Consider the following 21,863-nt stretch of genomic DNA (forward strand, 5'->3'; position numbering starts at 1 on the left):
CCTGAGCGAAATGCATGTTTATCCTGTGAGACGGAGGATCGTTCATATAGTGAGACATCAAGTTAGTTTCGATCATTCAAAATGCATTTCAAAATTTATCTCAAAATACAAATCACTGGTCGCCTATTAACTGTATGTGCAAAATTTTGCCGGTTAAAATTGGAACAGGAATTCACCTAAACAGCGAGTTTAATTACAATAAAATGCTTTTTACTTCAGCTCTGTCAGACTGTTTTTGTTTTTAGCTGAACTTGCAGAGCGAGCGCTAGATGGCGAGGTGTCGTAAAAGAGAAAAGGTGTGAAACGGATTGCCATACTACAGTGTCGTAATTCGCGCAATAATCTTCCCAACTGTCAAGTGTCAATAGACCACAACCAATTCTTAGGATCTATTTGTCTTAGATTCATCTCCCGAATCAAAAGAAAGTTCTTTCCCTTAACTAGATTGAACAGAAAACAATACCACTAGTGCAATTCCAAAAAATTGTAGTCGACTTTGTTAAGTTTGTCGCTACAGATTTTTTTCCGTTCCCGAATAGAGAGGGAATGCTACAACAGACTAACATCTTAATTTCCAAGTAAGTAGAAAGGTCTTCAAAATTTATTAGTCTTTAAAGGACGTTTCAATGTTAAGAAAGTTGCCGAGTCATTTGCAATGGAAAACCTTAATTATTTGGTGGCTTCTACAGTTTCTCCATCTGAACTCTCAGCCGCCATCCATTTTTTCAATTCTTCAGCCTGCTTGGTTACTGGATTGATCTACGATAAAGTATAAGTAAGTGAGAGGTGTTGTAATAAGCAATTCTTTACTTCTACAATTGTGTCGTAATATGTGACACAGGCTAGGTTTTCTCCCTTCCTAACCACACTCCTTTGAGTCCTATAATGGTCTTCAACTATTCTATTTTCATTTTTTGCAGGAACTGTTCAATTGTTGAGCAACCCACTTCCATCTGAAATTGAAGTAAAAATATTATCAAGAATTTTAAAGTTGTCTTTCCTACTTCTCACCTTCTTGCCTTTGTCTGGCAGTCCATCTTGACATGACGTTCCTTTTTTCCCAAAGTGGAGTGCACACATTCTTCAATTTCTTGCACACCGGTTGCGCAATTGAAATTGGCTAGAGTCCTTGCATTATTATATCCAGTAAACCGAAAGATATTTTCAACGTGAGTGTTAAGCTCAATACCTCGTTGTTTTAACCCGTTAAAAATATCTTCCTCCAAATTACTCTTAGCCATCACAACTAATAAATCCCACACTTCACTATTTAAACAATAGTCCCAACGTGTGGATCAGGATCAAACACTACGCCAGAAACTAAGTTGATGAGTCCAGCTGGTGTTGTTGGGCGTATTCAACAAAATCAGCTGACAGCCCTTAGGCCCATTTCCGTGATTTGCATCAATTGCATTTTATGGAAAAGTTTTTCTTTTCCGTAACTTTTCCCCTTTTCTTTTTCTTTTTACCGGATTTTCCCCTTTTCTATCTATTTTTTCCCTTTTCTTTCTCCTTTTTCCTTAATTCCCGCTTATTTTCTTATTGTAACACCCATTTCTGCCTTTTCTACCTTTCATTTTCTTTTTCTTTCCTCAAAACAATCTGTAACATTTTCTCGTTTTTCTTTGGCTTTTTTACCGCCAAAAACCTTACTTTTTAGAGCTTCCGACCCCTCGAATCAATCCTCGGACTAAATTTAACGACCCAAAGACGAAAGCGAAATCAATTATCAGCGTGGTCATCAGGTTGAGTTAAATGGTTTGGATCTAAATAAAAAAAAATATATAATGACATAAGTAAAGTAATTAAAATCTTTTAAATTTACCTTTAACGACGAATTTGACGAGAGAGGAGTTCCTGGAGGTGACGAGGAAGCCCATCTACATCGTAGGGAATTCTGTCCCGACGGATGACTAGAGCACAATGCCAAGAAAGAGGAAACACAATACTGATTAACGCATCGGATTACGCATCGGATGCGACACCTCTGCCTCTTCCTCTGTACATATTCCCATAACTCTTTAAAATATCGATGACGGTCTTCTTGTCATCTGCAGCCAAGGTGGAGATGAGCTCCAGCATACACCAAAGCCCGAATTATGGCCAGGTTAACATTTAAATAAGCCCTTTTGTTTTTGACCGGATAGTGGAGCGGAGTTGGTCAATGGCAGTCGATGGCGCTTACTCGAGCTCCAAGTTTAAGAAAGAGTTGCATGAGATCAAGGTCACGTGAAGAACAGTGGTCATGCGTTCTAGAAAGTAGTTTATAGTGTAATTCGAAAGATACTCTTCCAATTGCTGCTTTTCTTGGTTCTTTACATTAGGGAACATGGACTCCAGTACGAGAACTAAATGAAAAATGATATTTGCAAATTTGTAAATAGATTCATCTACCAAAGAGTTCAAATTTTCTGATATCGAATCAAGAGTTCCTTCGAAATCAATGAATCGTTCGTCTTCACTTTCATCAGCGTCTTCATCATCTTCATCGTCGTCATCGTCTTCACCGTCTACAACATCTTCATCCTCAAAGTTCACGGCAGATATCATTGCTGGGTTGAAGAAATATCTTGCAATCGTTGCGATGGATTTGGTGATGACCAAAAGATTCTCGAAGGATAAAATTTCTTTTCTTCCATTAAATTAGGGCGGTTTCCTTGCCAAAATAGCAAAAAAACGAGACGCAAAATTAAGGGTTTTGATAAAAATATCAAATGATTTGCGGGAAAGTAGCGTTGGATCGAATTTAGTCGTTTGTTCCAGGATGAGCAAGAAAGTGTTGAAAACGATGGGGTTCATCACAGCAAAGGGCGCGTTGTCATCTTGTATCTTGCCTGTCACAAAGTCGTACAAACTTTTGATGTAAAAGGAAGGACCGTGATTCGCTAGGTTGCCGATTCTTCGAATCACAAGAAGCGATTGAAACCTTAATTCAACGATACATTTTTTATGCACTTCCACATCAGGGTAATCAACGCCAAGGCCAACTACGTCACGCTTGAAATGTTCCTCCAATATATACAGGTCTTCCGTTGACATGAATTCCTCAGTAGTTTCGAAGACAACAGAAGATGCAGCAGATGAAGCAGACACGTCAGTTGTTTTAGGCAGAACATCACCATAAAAGTAACGAAGAGTCATGGCTTCTCTCCAGCTCATAAACTTCGCAACAAAGCCATATTCTTCAACATAGCTGTGTAGTGAAGCACCAATCAGTTCAAGTGCAATGATTTTGTCTTGCCGAGATGACAAGGTGGATTTGAGGGCTACTTGGGCCCTGTTATCCAACCATTCAGAATGGTTCAACATAGAAGGACCGTGAAGGTTACTCTTCAAATTGATGAGTAGTTCCATTATCTTCATTACTGGAATTTGGCGATGAAAAAATTTATCAATGGCTTCAGACATCACATGACACTCAATTATATTTGAATTCCGACAGAAACTAGCATATAGCTCATCATTTTTGCTTTAAAAATTTATGTAGCTTGATGCCATTTCATTTTACAGTCATTGAGAAAATTGAGTTAAAGCTAAAGACTAGTAGCGCCACAGTGCAATTTCTCATAAGAAAAGAAAAACCACTACATTTTAATAGTTTTATAAAATTTTCTCAGTAACTAGTAACTATTTAAAAAATACATTTTCTTAAAGTTTATTATCTGCTCAATAAGACCTCTAATTTTGAAAAACAAAGCTGGTAAGGTAAAGATTTTATTCAAAAAAACCTATGAAAGGTAAACAATTTTCCGCATTTTTTCAAGACATAAACGAGCGGCGGAGACACACCAGTGGTTAAATTTCCCCCAAATTTTGAACATAACATATTGAAACATAGATTAATAAAATAACTTGGCTGATTTTTTGAATTCATAAAAAAAAACAATTCGATCCAACCTACTGGGCCATGCAATGTTGATTTAACGAAGTTTTGGGTGTCCTGTTCAGCACTTTTTATTCTTCCCAGCGATTTCGTCGGTTTCGGCACTCTATACGAATACATCTTCCTCCAATATTTAATAAAACGTCCGTTTTGGCATTAATATTATCCGTTTCGGCACCAGTTTAAAACTTTTATTTTTCTGTACCTTTATCTCTTATCCCATATAATTTATGATCGGTATTTAACTCTCTTTGTTAATTTTAGAATCTTAATTGGGGATAGGAGAGGGAATGTTTGTCATCCGAGTGATTCAGAGTTCAAATATAGGGGCACTTACATACGGCGACATACAGGATCTCCATGTAACACAGTAACTGCGTCCCCTTCTGTTCATAGTTCACAAGAAGTGGTCTCTTCTAGATCATGTGAACTACTCTCTTTTTTTTCGTCGGGATCTAGCACCGTCATTTCAATTAACACTCTTTAACATCTCCTTTCGCGTCCTCTCTCCGCCTTCTGAACTTGCAGAGCACCTGATCCTTTGATACGCAAATCATTCAGCTACGAGTACAAATTGCACATGAATAACAAATAAATCATAATCGTCGTTAATGAAATGTCTTATGAATGGATTATTTCCCATTGCAATTCTACCTGATTAACAGCTTATCGTACTGCTTAATTGCAGTAAATCTTACAAGCCCATACCCGCTGTTGAGTGTTGTAAGGGGATCCATGATTAGCCGTAAACACCAAATAGATCCACAGTCTAAAAATTACGGAATAAAATTATCTTCTAAACATCAAGAGGTAAATTTAAAAAAAATTGATAGAAAGATAATTAACAGAATGCAGTTAACATTTTTGGTTAATATATAGGGTTGGGAAAACTTACTTTGCAGCTGCTTGGTGGATGGGGAACCATCCAGTTTGGCGGAGGTCCTCCGTATTTTCTCTCCTTAACATTCACGATGTAAGAATAGATTGTACCCATTTCTTAAGCATTGCCAGGCCTATTTGGTGGGCAGGGTTCCGTAATAACAGTCTCACTCATATATTTCTTGAGAGTGGACTTTATGATGCTGTTAGTTTAAGTTTTCTCGATTCAATTTAGGAATTCCCATCTGTTAACAAGGCAAACTAAAATAAATAATGATTTTTTCAATAATTAATTCAAAAATAAAATAAACAACAACTTACACTCCTGAATAGTAGTTATCAAACAAAAATCCATTGTGTTCCCCAGTTTCGGTACTTTTTTAGAAGAAGTTAACTGACTGAGACTGAACAGAATGTAAAAGAAAAATTTGATTTCCATATCATCAAATTTTAAATCACATCTTCATTCGCCTTCCATAGTTGATTTCTTTAATTCATTGTAATCGGGTTTTCAATTTTTTCGTAATCGGGCTAGAATTTTTTCTGATCCAAAGACCAGACAAAAAAAGGAAAAACCTCCTGGTCTTTGGTCCGATCACATCCGGTCAAGATCTCTAGCGATGATGACAAACTTACAAAACACACAAACACAATAATAAGCAAATATAACTGCACGACTCCTGGCTAAGTAGGAATCGCTAAATGCGTCGGAGGTGCCAAAACTGACAAATGCATGGCAAAAAAGAACAAAAGTGGTGCCGAATTTGACGAAATCGCTGTTACGAAAAACTTTGGGGTTACCACAAATATTGTTGCTCCTAAAGAATCTTATTTGAAGTGCTGCTGTTCAAATGGTACTGTCAGTGAGTGCGAAAGAAATTTTCTGCTGGGTCGGTCCAGTTTTTGGAGAAATTCTTTATTCGCAGTCTCTACACCAGCGAATCATTGATTCCTGAAAGTTTGCTGGGAAAAACTGCGAAGAAAACTTTTTTCCTATTATTGGAACGATCCAGCAAAAATTCTTTTTAACAGTTTTTCGTCATTTACTCCTGAAAGTTTGCTTTGAAAAATACTGCGCACAAAGAATTTTTCTCTACGGCTTGATTAATTGGTCCAGCAGAAATTCTTATTCACAGCACTCAGTGACAGTGCCATTTGCACTGCAGCACTGCCTATATATGACTCATTGATTATAGAAACAAAAGCTATCGTGTGGGTCAAAACACACATAAGCAATAAGAAAATGGCTCGAACATATGTATAGCTAAAATTCTGATAGTAAGTGATTTTTTTATTGGTTCGACTTCTTCCGGTCTGTATTCCACAACATCTTCTACATTTAAATCATCTTCACTAAACATCGCGACCATCCACATCACAAGCGTCTTGTTTTTTTTTCTTCAAACGAGCGTCTTTTCCGGTAGACCTTATCTAAAATCATTGGCTTGAACAACCTGGCAGAAAACAAAGGTAACGAAGGTTATTAGTCAACGATAGTTAGTCAACTACCTTTTTAAAGCTATATGAGTCCATATAATCTATTCTTTACATACTAAATTGTATGTCCTCAGTAGGCTAAAAAAGATAAGGAATATGAAGATAAACGATAAAATAGCTTGTTAGAGAACCCGGTCAGATTACCTTCAAAAGATTAGATTAGCTTCAAAAGATTAAAAATGAAGTCACAACTTTTGAATACAATATTAGGAGGTTTCTTCAAAACGGAAAGCCAGTTGCCTTCCACATTGCAGATGCTAAAAAAAATACGTTATACATAGCAGCAATACTCCTGTCAAACCACGTCCAGGTTCAACTCGTCAAGTCAATCAAAAACTTATTACTGAATTTGTTTAATTTTTCATCTTATTGACAAAATGTGATTTCTAGTCAAACTAATGTCATGTAAATTAAAATTAAGGGCGTCAATGCAATGTTTTAAACAAACTGCCTATGTCATACTAATGTTGGAAAGATAATAATACGGAAAATGTGTCATTACAGCTATGATTATTTGGACTGTAATTGACACCTCATATTTATTCAAAGGGTATCCACATACAAAGAACCATCAAAATCCAATCCATAATTGCCAGAAATTGTTAACTTCAAAAACCACTGTTCTTTTTGTAGGTTCATATTCAATGAATGTTACCATAACAAATGTTAAGTCTCTGGCAAGTTTTATTTCAACCTAACAAGAAACAAGAATGGATTTGTTGAGGTGATATTGGGGATAGGTGATAATGAACTGGAAAATGTATTTAAGCACAATTTCAATCGAGAAACTTTCAATAACTAAGTGTTTGGCACAGAGGTTTGGCATTGGGCTGACTAATCTCTCTTTTATATCTGCTGTTATTCGATTTTATATCTGACGTTCATTGAATATGAACGTCCATTCCAGCTAAGCAAACATAAATGCAAATCACTCTTTACCTGACAAGGCAATCGTTTTCAATCTGTATGGCCCCATGGACAGCCAAAAGTTCCATGAATTGAATAAACTTCTGCATCATGCACCTTGCTACTGCATCTGCACAGGCTCCTAGTACAAAACATTGGGAGATATTTTTTCCCCGTGTAGATTCTACTCAAAACCTTCGATAGATAGCTTTGCAAGATCTTTTATAGTGCTTAGAAAGAAATAAATCATTTTTGGCTTCTCTTTCCTATTCCAAAATTCACCGAGCATTAGGTAATTCCTTTCTGGGTGAGCTCTTTGATGACGTATTGTATAGGCAATATATTGATATTGTAGAAAACTTGTATACAGAGGAATTCTTGCATATATTGAATACAGGAATTGATGCCCTACATCCTCGACGAAGCAATGTTTTTCTGGAAGAGGGAAAAGAAGACTTCAAAAAGTTAACAGCAGAAATCACGAATCCCTGCCTACCTAGGAAAGAGTTTACGACGCAGTCTCAATAAAGGATTCGACACTGCCAAAACAGCAATTCTCAAAGTCAAAAGGACTTTCTTAGTTGGTATAAATTTGTAACATTGCAAAAATTTCACAAATTCATTAATATTTTTAATTTACGGGTACGTTCACTCAGTTTTCTTGAATGCTCAATTACCAAAAATTACAATTCATATGGCCAGCCACATCCGAAACAAACAGAACACGTTTAACGCAGAGTAAATTATAACAATTTTCAGGAAAAAACCTGTGTTAGTAGAGGAAAATGGAACTATTGCTTAAATTATACAAGCCATTTTCGCGTTGTCTTGAAGTCAGTTGGTTAGACTGTAAATGTATTCAAAATGAATTTAAAAGAGCCGTGGATTTGTTTGAAGTAACTTATAAATAACAATAAAACTATATCAATTAATAATTTTTCTTTCTAAATGTGGTATTAGAAAATTACGTCGGAACACAGTTTGTAGGCTTCCCTTTTCTTAGATGTGGTAATAAGTTAAGTTCATAATTTTGCATACTTATTTAATTTGAATCTTTTGTTTGTTTGGTTTTTAAGAAACTTATTGTGAGTCATCCCTTAATAGCTTCAGTAATTCAGAAGAAAGTGATGTAGAGGCAGTTGATTAAGGAAAAAAAGAAATTGAGGAAGGACAAGGTGGAGTAAGAGAAGAAGAAAAATATTACTGAAGAAGAAATCAGCATCCTGGCTGAATCCTTAGAAGATAAATGCAACCCATGTTATTTTTTTAAGTATTGGTAATTAGACTATTTTTTCTACAGATTATTTAAAAAAGAAAACCGAAAAACTTAAAACTAAATAAACAATATTTTGTTTTTTTACCCAACAATTTTTTGGACTCGACAACTGAAATTTGAAAAATTCATTTCTTCTTTTTGAGTATTTAACTTAGTCGGTTTCAGTCAACAACATTACAGATCTAAAATAGTAAAACCTGTCTTGTGATTTTTGTCTTTGTTATAAAGTGTTATGAGCCAAATAGCTCAGATATACATCAACGGATAAGTCAAAGGAAGAGCAAGAACAACTGAGCTCTTCCAACTGTCTTTCGTCCATTTCGTTACACTAACAAACCGGATGCGTCCCCACCCTTATTTGAGACGTCTGTGCAGTCGTAGGAATTGAGAGAGTCAGTGAATTTTTATCCAAAATTATCACATTAAACGTTTGCATTTTCTTTAGAAACTGATGCTCCCTTCTCTGTCAACGATGTCTATGAAAATGGATAAAAATTATGAAGAAGATAATGATGAAGGAAGTTATGATAAAGAAGAAGATAATGATGAAGGAAGTTATGATAAAGAAGAAGATAATGACGAACCAGGAAAGCAATATATGAAACTGATCCAAGCCAAGAAAAAGAAAATCAACCTGATGGTGGCAATGATGACGGTGCAGAACCCCAAGAACAAATTATGTGTAGCCAAGCCTAGTCCAAGTCATAAAAAGCTAAAGAATATAGAAAACAGAAAAAAAGTACAGAGAAAGAAGAGTCTTGGGTAAAAAAAAGTACTGGGGGAAGAAAAGAAGAAGTTCAAGGAAGAAATGAAGAAGTACGAAGAAGTAAAAAAGAAGTAAAATGAGAAAGTAAGTTCCATTGCTGAGGCTTTTGAAGAATAATGGCAATCTAGTAAATTTTTTATTTAATGTTACATTTTAAGAAATAAGACTAATTGATTTTTTTTAATTAGATTGTGATGGTACTAAAAAGAAGATGTTGAAAGGAGATGAGGGTCCCAAAAGCCACATTTAAGAAAATCAGCCCTTTTGCAATTTTTTTTTCTAAAAATTCTTAGTAACAATGTGAAGAAAAACTGGTAAATTGCTTAAGAAGTTTACGTGTTTTCCTTATGCATCAAGAAATGTTTCGGTTTCTTACCAAAAATGTTTTGTTCAAATTTTTTAATTTTGACTTTAAATTTCCTGAGAATCATGAGAAGGATTGCTGTCCTTTCATGGGAACTTGATAAATGAAGAACTATCGTCTACACTGGTTTATTTCCTGATAATTTTCATAAGTGAGCTTTCTTTTATCAATCATTCATGCAATTGCAACCTACGACAACCCAATGGTTTTGTCGTTTTTAACAAAAAACTGGATATGAAGAAACAAAGTAAATGTGTTCTTGTTGTTGTGAACATTTTGTTATGGGAATGGAGTGACGATATATGATGCTAGTAAAACGTGTGAGAAACGAGTTTTCGAGAATATTGTTGATTTTCTACTGACTCGAGAGGTGGTATTTCTGGTATTGTAATCCCACTCATAGACGTAATTTTAGCCCTTAGTCAAATTTTCTTTCAGCTTTGATTTTTTGATTTTGTATCATCGGCCATCTAAAAGAAATAACATTGAACAGTTAAAAACACATTACAAAAATCATTTGTAGATTTTCACGGTGTGAATCTCCGTTTTCTCACGCATCATCTAGGTTAAATCATGAAATCAAAAAGCATACAATTTTAACCTATTCATGTTATATGTGTAAAGTTGTTGCCGGAAGAAAAGAATCGATTGAAAAACACAAGTTGAGGTTACATGGAGGACGAGAAGCTAACAAACATGAACGGTAAGTTTATTATTTTATTTGCTATTTGTTCATAAATAACAAATATTTTTCATTTACAGAGCATTGGAAGTGCCGGAATCGGAAACAAGAACGAACGGAACGAACGGAACGGAACGAACAAGAACGAACGGAATGAAGATACGGACTTGGAGGTAATAGAACAAATTTCTACTATTAACGAACGGTATGATACTAATCATATTTGTTATTTAGTTTAAAATAACAAATATTTCATCTATAGAGCTATTGAAGAAGATGTAATGGTACAATATCCTTCGTCGTCAAATGACGCTTCAGTCCTGGAAAAAACCACATTCATTCCCAACAACAACCAACAGTAAATACTTTTGTGATATTTGCTATTTTTCCTAAATAACTAAAATTTCCCCAACAGAGACATTGATTAAGACGATTGGCAACCTGATTTTGGATCTTTTGAACAATCTGTTTTAGATAATGTGGGAAATCTAGATCAATCTACAGTTGAAAACGTATATTCGTCGTTTCACACTCTTAACGAACCGAAATTGGTTTAAAAATATGCTTTCTCTTTTAAACAAGATTCCTTCGGTAATGTCCTTCGGGCATTTTTTATACGCCGGGGAGTGGATCCTAACGAAAAAAAACATCTACATGTAATTTTTGTATTAACTGTAAAAATTCTGATTTATTTATAGGTTCATTCAGAGAAAACTTTAAACTAATAGACTGTTAGATACTGCTCACAAGGAATGATGAACAGCCAGGGCAATCTATGAAAGAATTGTCATCTAATAGTTCATGCATTCCTAAAGAAAAATATCAAATCTTATCGTACTGAAATCTATGATTTGATTGAACCGAAGCTGACTATGAAGACGAGAAATTAAGATGTATATGAGGGTGACGAAATGGATAATGAATTTGATTATATTCAATTTTAAATTGGTTTCAATACTATATTTTCCCCCTGAATAAAATTACTGGTCGTTTCTTTACAGCCCATCATAAATTTTGAGTTCCCGTAATTAAATTCACTTTAACTGGGAAAGTTTAAAAGAATGTCATGAGTAGTGAGTCCTGAGCGAAATGCATGTTTATCCTGTGAGACGGAGGATCGTTCATATAGTGAGACATCAAGTTAGTTTCGATCATTCAAAATGCATTTCAAAATTTATCTCAAAATACAAATCACTGGTCGCCTATTAACTGTATGTGCAAAATTTTGCCGGTTAAAATTGGAACAGGAATTCACCTAAACAGCGAGTTTAATTACAATAAAATGCTTTTTACTTCAGCTCTGTCAGACTGTTTTTGTTTTTAGCTGAACTTGCAGAGCGAGCGCTAGATGGCGAGGTGTCGTAAAAGAGAAAAAGTGTGAAACGGATTGCCATACTACAGTGTCGTAATTCGCGCAATAATCTTCCCAACTGTCAAGTGTCAATAGACCACAACCAATTCTTAGGATCTATTTGTCTTAGATTCATCTCCCGAATCAAAAGAAAGTTCTTTCCCTTAACTAGATTGAACAGAAAACAATACCACTAGTGCAATTCCAAAAAATTGTAGTCGACTTTGTTAAGTTTGTCGCTACAGATTTTTTTCCGTTCCCGAATAGAGAGGGAATGCTACAACAGACTAACATCTTAATTTCCAAGTAAGTAGAAAGGTCTTCAAAATTTATTAGTCTTTAAAGGACGTTTCAATGTTAAGAAAGTTGCCGAGTCATTTGCAATGGAAAACCTTAATTATTTGGTGGCTTCTACAGTTTCTCCATCTGAACTTTCAGCCGCCATCCATTTTTTCAGTTCTTCAGCCAGCTTGGTTACTGGATTGATCTACGATAAAGTATAAGTAAGTGAGAGGTGTTGTAATAAGCAATTCTTTACTTCTACAATTGTGTCGTAATATGTGACACAGGCTAGGTTTTCTCCCTTCCTAACCACACTCCTTTGAGTCCTATAATGGTCTTCAACTATTCTATTTTCATTTTTTGCAGGAACTGTTCAATTGTTGAGCAACCCACTTCCATCTGAAATTGAAGTAAAGGTATTATCAAGAATTTTAAAGTTGTCTTTCCTACTTCTCATCTTCTTGCCTTTGTCTTCCAAAATTTTAATACTATGCTCTTCTTTGGTATAGGACTGCAACGATATCACCTTCTTCTTTTTTTTTGTAGAAGATCCCTATCACATCTATACAAAAACATTTTATTAATTGAAGTATGTTTTTTTTTTTTTTAAATTTCCCCACCAATTATTTCCCGATCAGGAATGTCCTCAATGCTTCTGACATACATATACTTGTTAGTCAAGTCAGGAAACTCATCGTTGCCTTCAGAATTATCTATACTGACCTGCTCTCTATACTGATCTCTATACTGATCGCTGCTCAATTGGAATTCATAAAGATATGAAAAAGTTGCTGGGTTTCGTAATCGCTGTCAGCGTTCATCAATTTCATGAAAGCGATATTCTATCTGCTACTGGAGTCGTTTTTGGACCAATTGAAAAACATAACAATCTTTTAACTGCCATGGAACGACGATCCCTAAGGTTTCCTGGAAAGATTGCTGTGAAATTAAAAATGCCATATTCAACTATGCCTGCACCAGTTTTTTTTTTAATATTTCAATTACCTAATTTATAATTGAAATATTACTTAAAATTTCAGGTAGTTCTGTCAAATAGTGTACAAGCTATAAATTTTGAAACAATGGCTGCTCCGTCAACGCCAACGTGTGTTACCGATCTAACTACGCTTTCTACCTCTATGCAGTCGGAACTGACCCAGCAAAACAGAAATATGCCTAACACACTCGTAATTTTGAAATTTTCAAAATTGCAATAAACATTAAATTTTAATTGTAATTTTTTTAGACTGCGACATCCGTCGTACGATTTTACAGTGTCAGTGCTGATGTGACTGATGCTCATTTAGCTGACTTTTGTTCTCAATGTGGTCCAGTCGATCACATTGAGAGACTAACGTCTAAAGAAGGAAAAAAGACTGTATTCGTCGAGCTCACTGTGAAACGTGCCGTTGCGGAGTCATTCGTGAAGAGATTTGAAAAAGGCTGCCGAATCAACCACATAAATTGCGTTATACAAATGTCAAGTTGTAATACCATATTCAGGAAAACTGAGAAGGCTAAGGAAAAACATTTTAATTACATGTTATGTAATTAATTAAAATTATTTGTATATTTATAGGCCGATATGGTTGCTTACAAAGCGTCCAAGAAGAGTGGTATTTAATTTCTTTTTCATCTATTATTCTAATGTGAAATTTCCTTCTTCAGTTCTCTTTCAATTTTTTCACATCTAATGAATATAACGCTTCTTAGATTTTGGAAATTAAATGAATTTTCTAAAATTCAAATTTCCTAAAGTTTTATTCAAGTAATGAGTGAATTTTCCAATGAAAATGTAGTTTAAGGAAATTTTTTGCATTATGGAAACATTTATTATATCTGTGACCGTTGCACTAGCAAATCTTTTTGTGTTTGGATGAGATTCAAGTCCCAGTGTTTTTCGATGTAGTCTTGTTTTCAAATTTGACTTGGATATGTTTTCAAAGCAGTAAATTTTGTGAAAGTTTTTGTGATTGTATAAATATTTTTCAGTAGTAAAAGGAATATGGATGACGTCGATGGTTTTTCTCCAGTTTCGTCTCATGTTGAGTGTAGCCTTTGTTTTTCCAGTGTTGTTTCGTTGTTTGAATCAACATTGTTGTCCTAATTCGACTTTTTGTGCAAAATTAAGTGTTTCGTGACTATATTGTGATGTTTACATCTATAATAAGATTCGTTTTTTTTATTTTCTACAGTCTCAGGGCACTGTGGAGAAGAAAATGACTCTCTAAGAGTCAATTTCTGTCTGGTGGAGCACTGTGAACACAGACATTTTTACCTTCAAACACGTAATTTTAAATAAGTTTACGTAAAAATGATGGATTAATTAATATTTAATTGCAATATCATATGTTATATTGCAATTATAGGAAAGAGATTTGTTTGTGGCTGAATTGGACAGGAAAATTATTGCTTTAAATATGTTAGCTTATCCAATGTTTCCTCCGACATTTGAGAAACATGAGCATGCTTTGTTACTATTGAATCTACTATTTGAGAAGATGTCCTTAAACGCAGTACCAAACTCAACTGTCGAAAATGAAGATAGCGAGTAAGTTGCCGGTTATCAAGCAATAGTTTTCAGTAAAATTGATTTGTGACATTTTCTTTTTATAATGTAATGGAAATTGAATTTCAATGGATGATTCTTTGATGTCGTCAGTCGATGTGGTAGTTGCAGGAAGTATTTTTGTTAAACCTGTTGAAACACACACACTGACCACTGCAATGCAGTTATTTGGTTTCAGGTAACCCAAAATTTTCATGAATTGTAAATCTAATTCATGAAAAAGGTGTTATTTAATTTATCTAGTATTTTGAATCCACAGCAAGTTGAAGTAATCGACCCAGCTTTGACCAAACTAGATTGCCTCGTCGAAATGTCAACCGGTTTTCTTCTACCGGGATTGTTTGAGCGTGGAGTGACGTTTGTCGTTTCCCCTTTGAAATCTTTGATGTTTGATCAAGTCAACTATTTGAAAAGTCTAGGGGTAATTAAAATGAATAATCATTTCAATTACATGTGCAATTTGATGAAATGTTGTTTTAGATAAAGGCCAGTTTTGATTGCGTTGAAAACGATGCAAATGCTACTGAATTTTTCACGTCTCTGACGCAACATTAATATTTTTATTTACTATATTTAAAAATTGAAATTTCTTATTGCAAATTTTAATTTTTTATACGTGAAATTTGTTTTTTTCACACCTGAAAAGTTAGTGAAGACATTAATTGAAGTTGGCGAACGAAACAAACTTCAAAAACTTATGATGATTCTTGACCAGAAAGGCTATTTGTTGCGGTTCGTGATTGACGAAGCATATTGTATATGTTCTTCGGCACAGAATTTCGGTGACGATTAAAATTTTAATTACTGTTGTCGTTAATAAAAATGTCTTCTTTTTGCTTTTATAGAATACGGAATGCTTGGGGTGTTACGAAGATTGTTTCCATGGGCCTATCATGGCTCTTACTGGCACAGCAAATCCCAAAAACCAAATGAAAATTTGTACTTCGCTATTGCTACACGACCCCTACATGTAACTTGTCGAAATCTCTGCAAATTTGAATGTTTTATGAAGATTCATATTTTCAACCAGGTCAATTAACAGTTGCGTTAGAGATAACCTGCAACTCGAATTGATAAGAAAGTCAACGTCAGTTAACAATCTAACTGTGGGTGAAATGATTGGGGAATGTCACAATTCAGAATGCGGTATTGTGTACTGCTCTTCCCGATTTGAATGCGAATCGCTTTCCTTTCATCTTGTTAAATCTTGTTTTACCGCCGCTACATATCATGCCAGTTTTTCTGATATTGAGAGAGAATTTTCACAGGGAAATTGGATGGCAGGACTGTGCCAGGTATTGTTTGTTTTTTTTTAAATTGTAATGGATATTTTTAAAAATTTGTTTTAATTTTTAAAATAACTCTTTTGTAAGTAAGCTTTTTCTGATTTTGTAATCACAGATAATTTGGGCTACTAGCGCTTTTGGAATGGGCGTAAACAAACCCAGTAATTATATTTTGGTTGAAATTTAATTATTTGCTCTGAAATATTTTTTTAAATATTTTTAAGATTTGGAATTTGTGTATCATCTCACCATGCCAAGTTCGCTTAGTTACTATTATCAGGAATGTGGAAGAGCAGGGCAAGATGGGTCCCTTGCGTCAAGCGTGATGTTTTACAATTTCTCAAATCTTCTCTTTTTTAAACGTTTATCTGACGGTATGGAATAAATTACTGTGATTGTTGGGAATAAATCCCAACAAACGACGACGACAAGATCCGGACGCCGCGTCTGCACACCGGCGCATTTCTGCGACTTCTGCCTTGGGGGCCGCTGCTAGGTGGAACCAACTCCACTCATTGTTTCCCGTCCTTTAATTGTTTTACGCCCCATTAAAATTGCTGTATTAAAGTAAAAATTTATCGTTGAGAGAGGACGTGGTCGTTTGTGTCGTATTTATTTCATCATAAAAACTGTAGTACACGCCAACCAAATATAATATAGTTTTTACATGGCCCTTCAAACAATCATCTAACCAGTGAAACACCGTGTCCTCCCTCTCAACTCAAACACTCAAATTTAACTTGTAAAACCGGCTGGGGCTAAACAAAAAAAAACCAACGTTGAAGTTTTTGTTTCCCATTTGTTAAAACAAAAAGTGAATTAAATTGTAAACGCACAAAAAACGACGAATAGGGGGGGGGGGATCTCTGCTCAAAAATTCATTTACGTTCCTCTCAATCTCTCGCCTTTCTCTATCGGGCTAGCCTGAGAGGGCGGCCATTAGCCACGCCGACTCTGCAAATAGGCCTACAGATTGGCCTAAATCTAGGAAATCGCGAACTCGTCTTTTTCTCTGCTCGTGTGTTGTCTCCCCATGCCCTTACATTTCGCTCTTATTGATCTTCTGAATTAGAAATAATATTTCTTTTTTTTCCTGTCTCAACAAAAAATTAGTGGAGCCGAAAGGTCTCCAAACAGTTTTGAAATAGGAAAACGAAGCCAGCGGATTAAGAGAGTGCAGTTGCGCCGGGAAGGGCTGCTGCCGGCCTGGGTGGAACCACCACCTCGTACTCCACCGCGAGAGCCGCTCCCGGACGACCAGCTGCCACCCGGTTCCCTAGCCCCTCATTTGCAGGGAATCTTGCCAATAGCAAGAAGATTCCTCAACGCAGAGCAACAAGCCAACGCTCTCCGCCAAGATTTTACGACGACCGTCGCTACCCGCCAGTCCCGGAACCGGCCCCACAACCGGTTCCACCGCCTGTTCAGTCCCGATTGCCGGACGTCATCGAAGACTGCCCGACATCGTCCAACATCCGCGGCCAGTACGAGTCTATCAGGAGCACCAGGAGCAAGCAGCAGCAGCTGCAGCTCCAATTGAGCCGGAACAAGTTCATCTGGAGCCTCAGGAGCAAGCAGCAGTAGCTGGAGCTCCAATCAAGCAAGCAGCCAGAGTGGGTGAACACGAAGAGGAATCGGAGGAAGAGTCGGAAGAGGAATTGGAAGAGGACGACGAGCTCCAGCTTCGCCACCTAAGCTCGTTCGAGGGCTCATCAGACGACAACAGCTCCACGAACGAGGACAGGTGTGGTTTCGAAAGAGAGTTGGAGAGGAATCCAGCTCTCAGAACAGCAAACGCCAGGAGTGAAGAAGCGAGAGGTCAACGTGGCCACTTCAGTGCTCGTCCTAGCCACCTCTGGTCAAGAAAAAACACAAGAGGTAGGGAGACAAGGAATCCAGACAACTAAATAAACAAATTGTATTCTTGAATATGGCAGTACTACACTGCTAAGTACAATTGTTTAATGACTATGTTCTATTTCTATATTCTTCTTTAAAAAAAAAACTTGATTACATAAGGAGCCCGAGAAATCGGTGCCTCCAAACAAAAAAAACTCTTTTCTCCCGCTCAGTGTATTGGCACGCCATAAGGGGCGCCACCAACAACAACAAAAAAACTCTTTTCTCTCCCGCTCAGTGTAGTGGCACGCCGCAAGGAGCGCCACAAAAAAAACACAGCTCTCTCTCGGCATAGTGAAACCACATCAAGTGGCGCCACTATTAAAAAAAAATCAGTTTCGCTCAATTGAGTTGGTTTAAGCCCGGGTTTTTGCAAGAAGCCAGGGTATCGCCCTAGCTCCAAACTTAAATCCATTTTTTACAGATCCATCACAGGGAGTTCAAATAAAGTGGAAAGAAAAACGGAAACGCTTCCGCGCCACCAAGGAATATATGCGAAGAAGAAACGGGCTAATCAATTAACAAGTGAACAAAAATTAAATTAAATTTTCATTTCTCTCCTTTTCCCCAGGTAACCACAACAGCTCTTTAAGAGCCACATCAACCTGAAGAATGGTTCAACAACTAAAAAGTTCAAGATCAAGCACAAAAGACCACATGACGAGGGCTATAGGCCTAATCAATGGATTCGCCACAAGGCCCTACTAAAACGTCGACGTTCATTGCATGTAAATGTGAGATTCAAAAAAAGTATGTGGATGTTCAAATGGTATATGAATATAATGTTCATTTTTGATTCCCTATTGCCGCGCATTCAATGTCCATTTAGTCATATACTATTATAGTTCTCTTCTGAATACCTTTGGTATGTTCATAGAACATAAAAAAAACATACACATACATTGGTATCTATATCCAATCTGCCATGCTTCCGAAGCGTTATATTAGAGAAGTCGGAGCTGGGAATCGAACCACAGACCTTTGGCTTACAAGGCTAGTGCTCTACCATTGAGCTAGATGTTCTTATAAATAGTTATGGCGCCAAGAGGCTAGAATCACATACACCTTTGTACAAATGGAAAGGTTATATGAACATTCGCCCAACATTCAAAATAGAAGCATAATTTTCCTATATTACATGCGATCCCGCACGTCACATGAATATACGATTTTGCGGATTAGATATATGTTCAGCGTTTAATGTTCTATTAACGTAAGATGTTTATTACAAATGTGAAATATCTACTTTCTAGATTTCACCTTCAAATCCGTTCCTAAAATTTATGTTCATTTTAGGTGCTGATATTGATTGTTGTATTCGTACATGCTATGAACGTTAAGCGAATCTAAAATTTAAGATGAATTTCTTCGAACAAAAATTAGATAAATACAACGTTCGAAAAATCGATGTGGTTGTACACATTCGTTTTTGACCATCATATAACGTTATTAGTATGCGGTGTTTTAGTAGGGGGTGATGACCCAAGAAGACATCAACAGCATAGGTGTACATGAATCAAGACTAAAAAGTCTCTACGAAAAATACCAAGTAGCATCAAAAGAAATCGAGTAAAATTTGAAAGCAATCAAAGCCGCGCAAGAGGAGCTTGATGAGAAGCAGAACATCACTCTCCAAACTCAAGAAGAAGTATTAGGAGCAAGTGCTATCATCAAGCAAAAAAGAGAAGAGTGGCTGAAAGCAATTGAGACAAAAAAGAGGAGGAAAAAGAAAGAAGAAATGTAGGCAAATCAAATTCAGATGACCAGAGACCTTATAGCACAAGTAATGGCGGCCAAACCGGCACCTCCAACGCCAATCGTAAACATAACAACAGCTCCAGCTCTAGCTTCAGCAATACAGTCAATCAGATTGCCGCAACGGAAAATAAAGCATTTTAGAGGGGATGTGCTGGAGTGGACCCAATTCTGGGAATCCTTCAATGCAGCTGTGCATTCCTCAACACTTTCGAACGTGAAAAAGTTTGACTACCTTAAAGAATATCTAAAAGGCGAAGCCTATCCATTAGTAAATAATCTTGAACTTTCAGATGCATATTATGAAGTCGCTATCGACGAGCTTAAGAAAATGTACGGGAGGAAGGACGTCCTAATCGACGCACACTTCGAAAAATTGGATACTTTGCAGCCCATGAAGGACGGGAATGATGTACCAGCACTGAGGAGTTTTCAACTGAATCTCCATTTTCTCATAAGCGCTTCGGAAATGTTAAGAGTCCCCACAAGTTCCTTTGGCGGACTCCTCGGAGCAAGATTAATTAAATTGATTCTTTCCAGGCTACAACTAGAATGGGCGAAATTGGTAACTAACAAAACAACGGACATCGAAGGAGTTATCAGGTTTATTGGAGAACAAATCGATGCAGCCAAGAGATACAACAGGATTAAAGGTGTGGAAAAGGAGAAATCGTCTCCATCTCCTAAACAACCAAAACCGTCCGATCCACCGCCAGCAACAGCATCACAACTAGCAGTGGGAGCCAGAGCGAATCCACCTCCACAGGTTAAATCTTCTTTAAAAACTAAGAATGTTAAATTTAATCCCAGTTGGATAGTTTGTGAAAGGCCCTTCATCTTCTGCGGTCAAATCCACTGGCCGAGGGATTGTCCGAAAGGACTAGCAGAAAGAAAAAAAATCATTTTTTACTTAAAAAGATGCGTGAATCCAGGTAATCAAAACAATGACTAATGATTACTTTCATGTAGGAAAAAAACTCAAAGAAAATAGGGATGTTGATTAAAAAGAGCTTTTTGAAATGTTGTCGTTTTGAGAAAACGTTATTGATTGTCACAATTCGTTAATTCCAAAACATCTTGGAGAGCGGCCTAAAGGAATGTGACGAAGATTCACTCGTTTTCTGTGACAATTGCTGCGTCAATGTATTACTGTTACTAATGAGATGTGGTGGTATATTACAATTCTTTGATTTCAATTGCAATATAGAAAACTGCAACAAAGGTTTATGTTTCCGAAGAGGTTGAGTGGGTAAGGATGCAATCAGAGCCAACCCAAACTTAAAAATTACCGTTATAAAACTAGTTGACATGTTTGTTTACAACAAAAGAGCACTGCAATTTCTAAAAATGGTAACTTGTCTGATTTATTTATTTCGAAATTTAATTAAATCTGTTTAATTGGCTTTTCTATGAGATAAATTATACGCTTTTCTTAATAGGAATATTTTGGAAAAAAGCAACGCAAAGACATTCATTCAACGTCTGCTGGTAGACGGAATTCTCAACAAAGAAATCAATTCGTTCAAAATTATTGACAGAGTTACTGGAAAGAAAGTCACACAAATTTACGAAAAACTATCTATTGGTGTCAATTAGCTCATCACTGAGAAAAACGCTGATGGACTGCGGGAGATGCGGGAGATGGATGAACATTGAAACTATCAGTTGGGTTGGAATCCAGATATGCTTGTAAATATTTACCTCTTAAATTACACGAAGGAAATTTAAATGTTGTAATGAGAGGTAACAAAGTAACAACTTTTGGTTGATTGAGATGAATCAGTCGTTGTTGGATCTGTTTCGTTCAGTTGATCAGTTCAATTTCGTTTCGATTCGAATCAATTTCGTTCAGTTCAATCAGTTGGTGTTTAATCAGTTGTTGAATCAGCTTATTGTTTCTTCCCTTTTTTCCCAACGCAGCAGTTGTTGGAATTTTTTATCTGCTATAGAGAACCTCGGGCATTGTGCCTCGCTTTGTCTGGTGGCTTTTGAATGGGTGTGGGGTATGATGTGAGGGAGTCAGATCGAATGGGTCAGACAATCCAGACAAATCTAGATTTATCTTGAGGCTATAGATGCCGTTTAAACTGATTTCAACTATTATATAACACGTCAAAAAGAATTATACGGTTCGTGGCCACCAAATTTATACCGTCTAGTCAGGAACATGGATTGAATGAGATGTTAAATGCATTGCACTCATTTTTACGCTCTTCCAGTGTGGTTTGCCCATTTAGGCGTAGTAATCCAGCCCAAAAGCCACGTCTCCAAAAGATCAGGCATTATATCAAGAGAACGTAATATGAAGAAATTACTGGTATGTAATTACTGCTGGAAACAAAAGTTACTTCGTTGTTTTCCAGGCTCGTCTTGTTTCTTTTGTCCTCTCCTGCAAGAAATTCATCGACCAAATTCAAAGAATGAAGAGACTGGCTAAAAACCAAGACTTTTTCACAACTGCACCAGCG

General features: G+C 36.4%; 2 protein-coding genes and 3 long non-coding RNA genes across 5 annotated transcripts; all 5 read left to right on the plus strand.

The window, feature by feature from the left end:
- Positions 1-266: 266 nt before the first annotated feature.
- LOC124329306 lies at positions 267-967 on the plus strand. The gene is made up of 3 exons (XR_006916743.1): positions 267-578; positions 690-775; positions 921-967. It is a non-coding gene; the product is annotated as an uncharacterized LOC124329306 (long non-coding RNA).
- An 11,097-nt stretch (positions 968-12,064) lies between these two features.
- Positions 12,065-12,425, plus strand: LOC124321303. The gene is made up of 3 exons (XR_006914243.1): positions 12,065-12,107; positions 12,253-12,302; positions 12,396-12,425. It is a non-coding gene; the product is annotated as an uncharacterized LOC124321303 (long non-coding RNA).
- Positions 12,426-12,442: 17 nt separating this feature from the next.
- LOC124321304 lies at positions 12,443-15,036 on the plus strand. The gene is made up of 7 exons (XR_006914244.1): positions 12,443-13,073; positions 13,133-13,502; positions 14,082-14,174; positions 14,256-14,437; positions 14,549-14,633; positions 14,699-14,876; positions 14,936-15,036. It is a non-coding gene; the product is annotated as an uncharacterized LOC124321304 (long non-coding RNA).
- Positions 15,037-15,321: 285 nt separating this feature from the next.
- Positions 15,322-16,323, plus strand: LOC124330080 (Bloom syndrome protein homolog). Its single transcript, XM_046788685.1, has 4 exons — positions 15,322-15,425; positions 15,486-15,750; positions 15,857-15,902; positions 15,966-16,323. Exons 1-4 carry the CDS (start codon positions 15,349-15,351, stop codon positions 16,124-16,126), a joined length of 549 nt encoding a protein of 182 aa, XP_046644641.1. The 5' UTR covers positions 15,322-15,348; the 3' UTR covers positions 16,127-16,323.
- A 3,103-nt stretch (positions 16,324-19,426) lies between these two features.
- Positions 19,427-20,220, plus strand: LOC124321047. Its single transcript, XM_046783957.1, has 2 exons — positions 19,427-20,161; positions 20,206-20,220. Exons 1-2 carry the CDS (start codon positions 19,427-19,429, stop codon positions 20,218-20,220), a joined length of 750 nt encoding a protein of 249 aa, XP_046639913.1.
- The last annotated feature ends 1,643 nt before the right edge of the window (positions 20,221-21,863 follow it).

This window comes from Daphnia pulicaria, chromosome 1, assembly GCF_021234035.1.
Source record: "Daphnia pulicaria isolate SC F1-1A chromosome 1, SC_F0-13Bv2, whole genome shotgun sequence".
In the NCBI taxonomy this organism is placed as follows: domain Eukaryota; kingdom Metazoa; phylum Arthropoda; class Branchiopoda; order Diplostraca; family Daphniidae; genus Daphnia; species Daphnia pulicaria.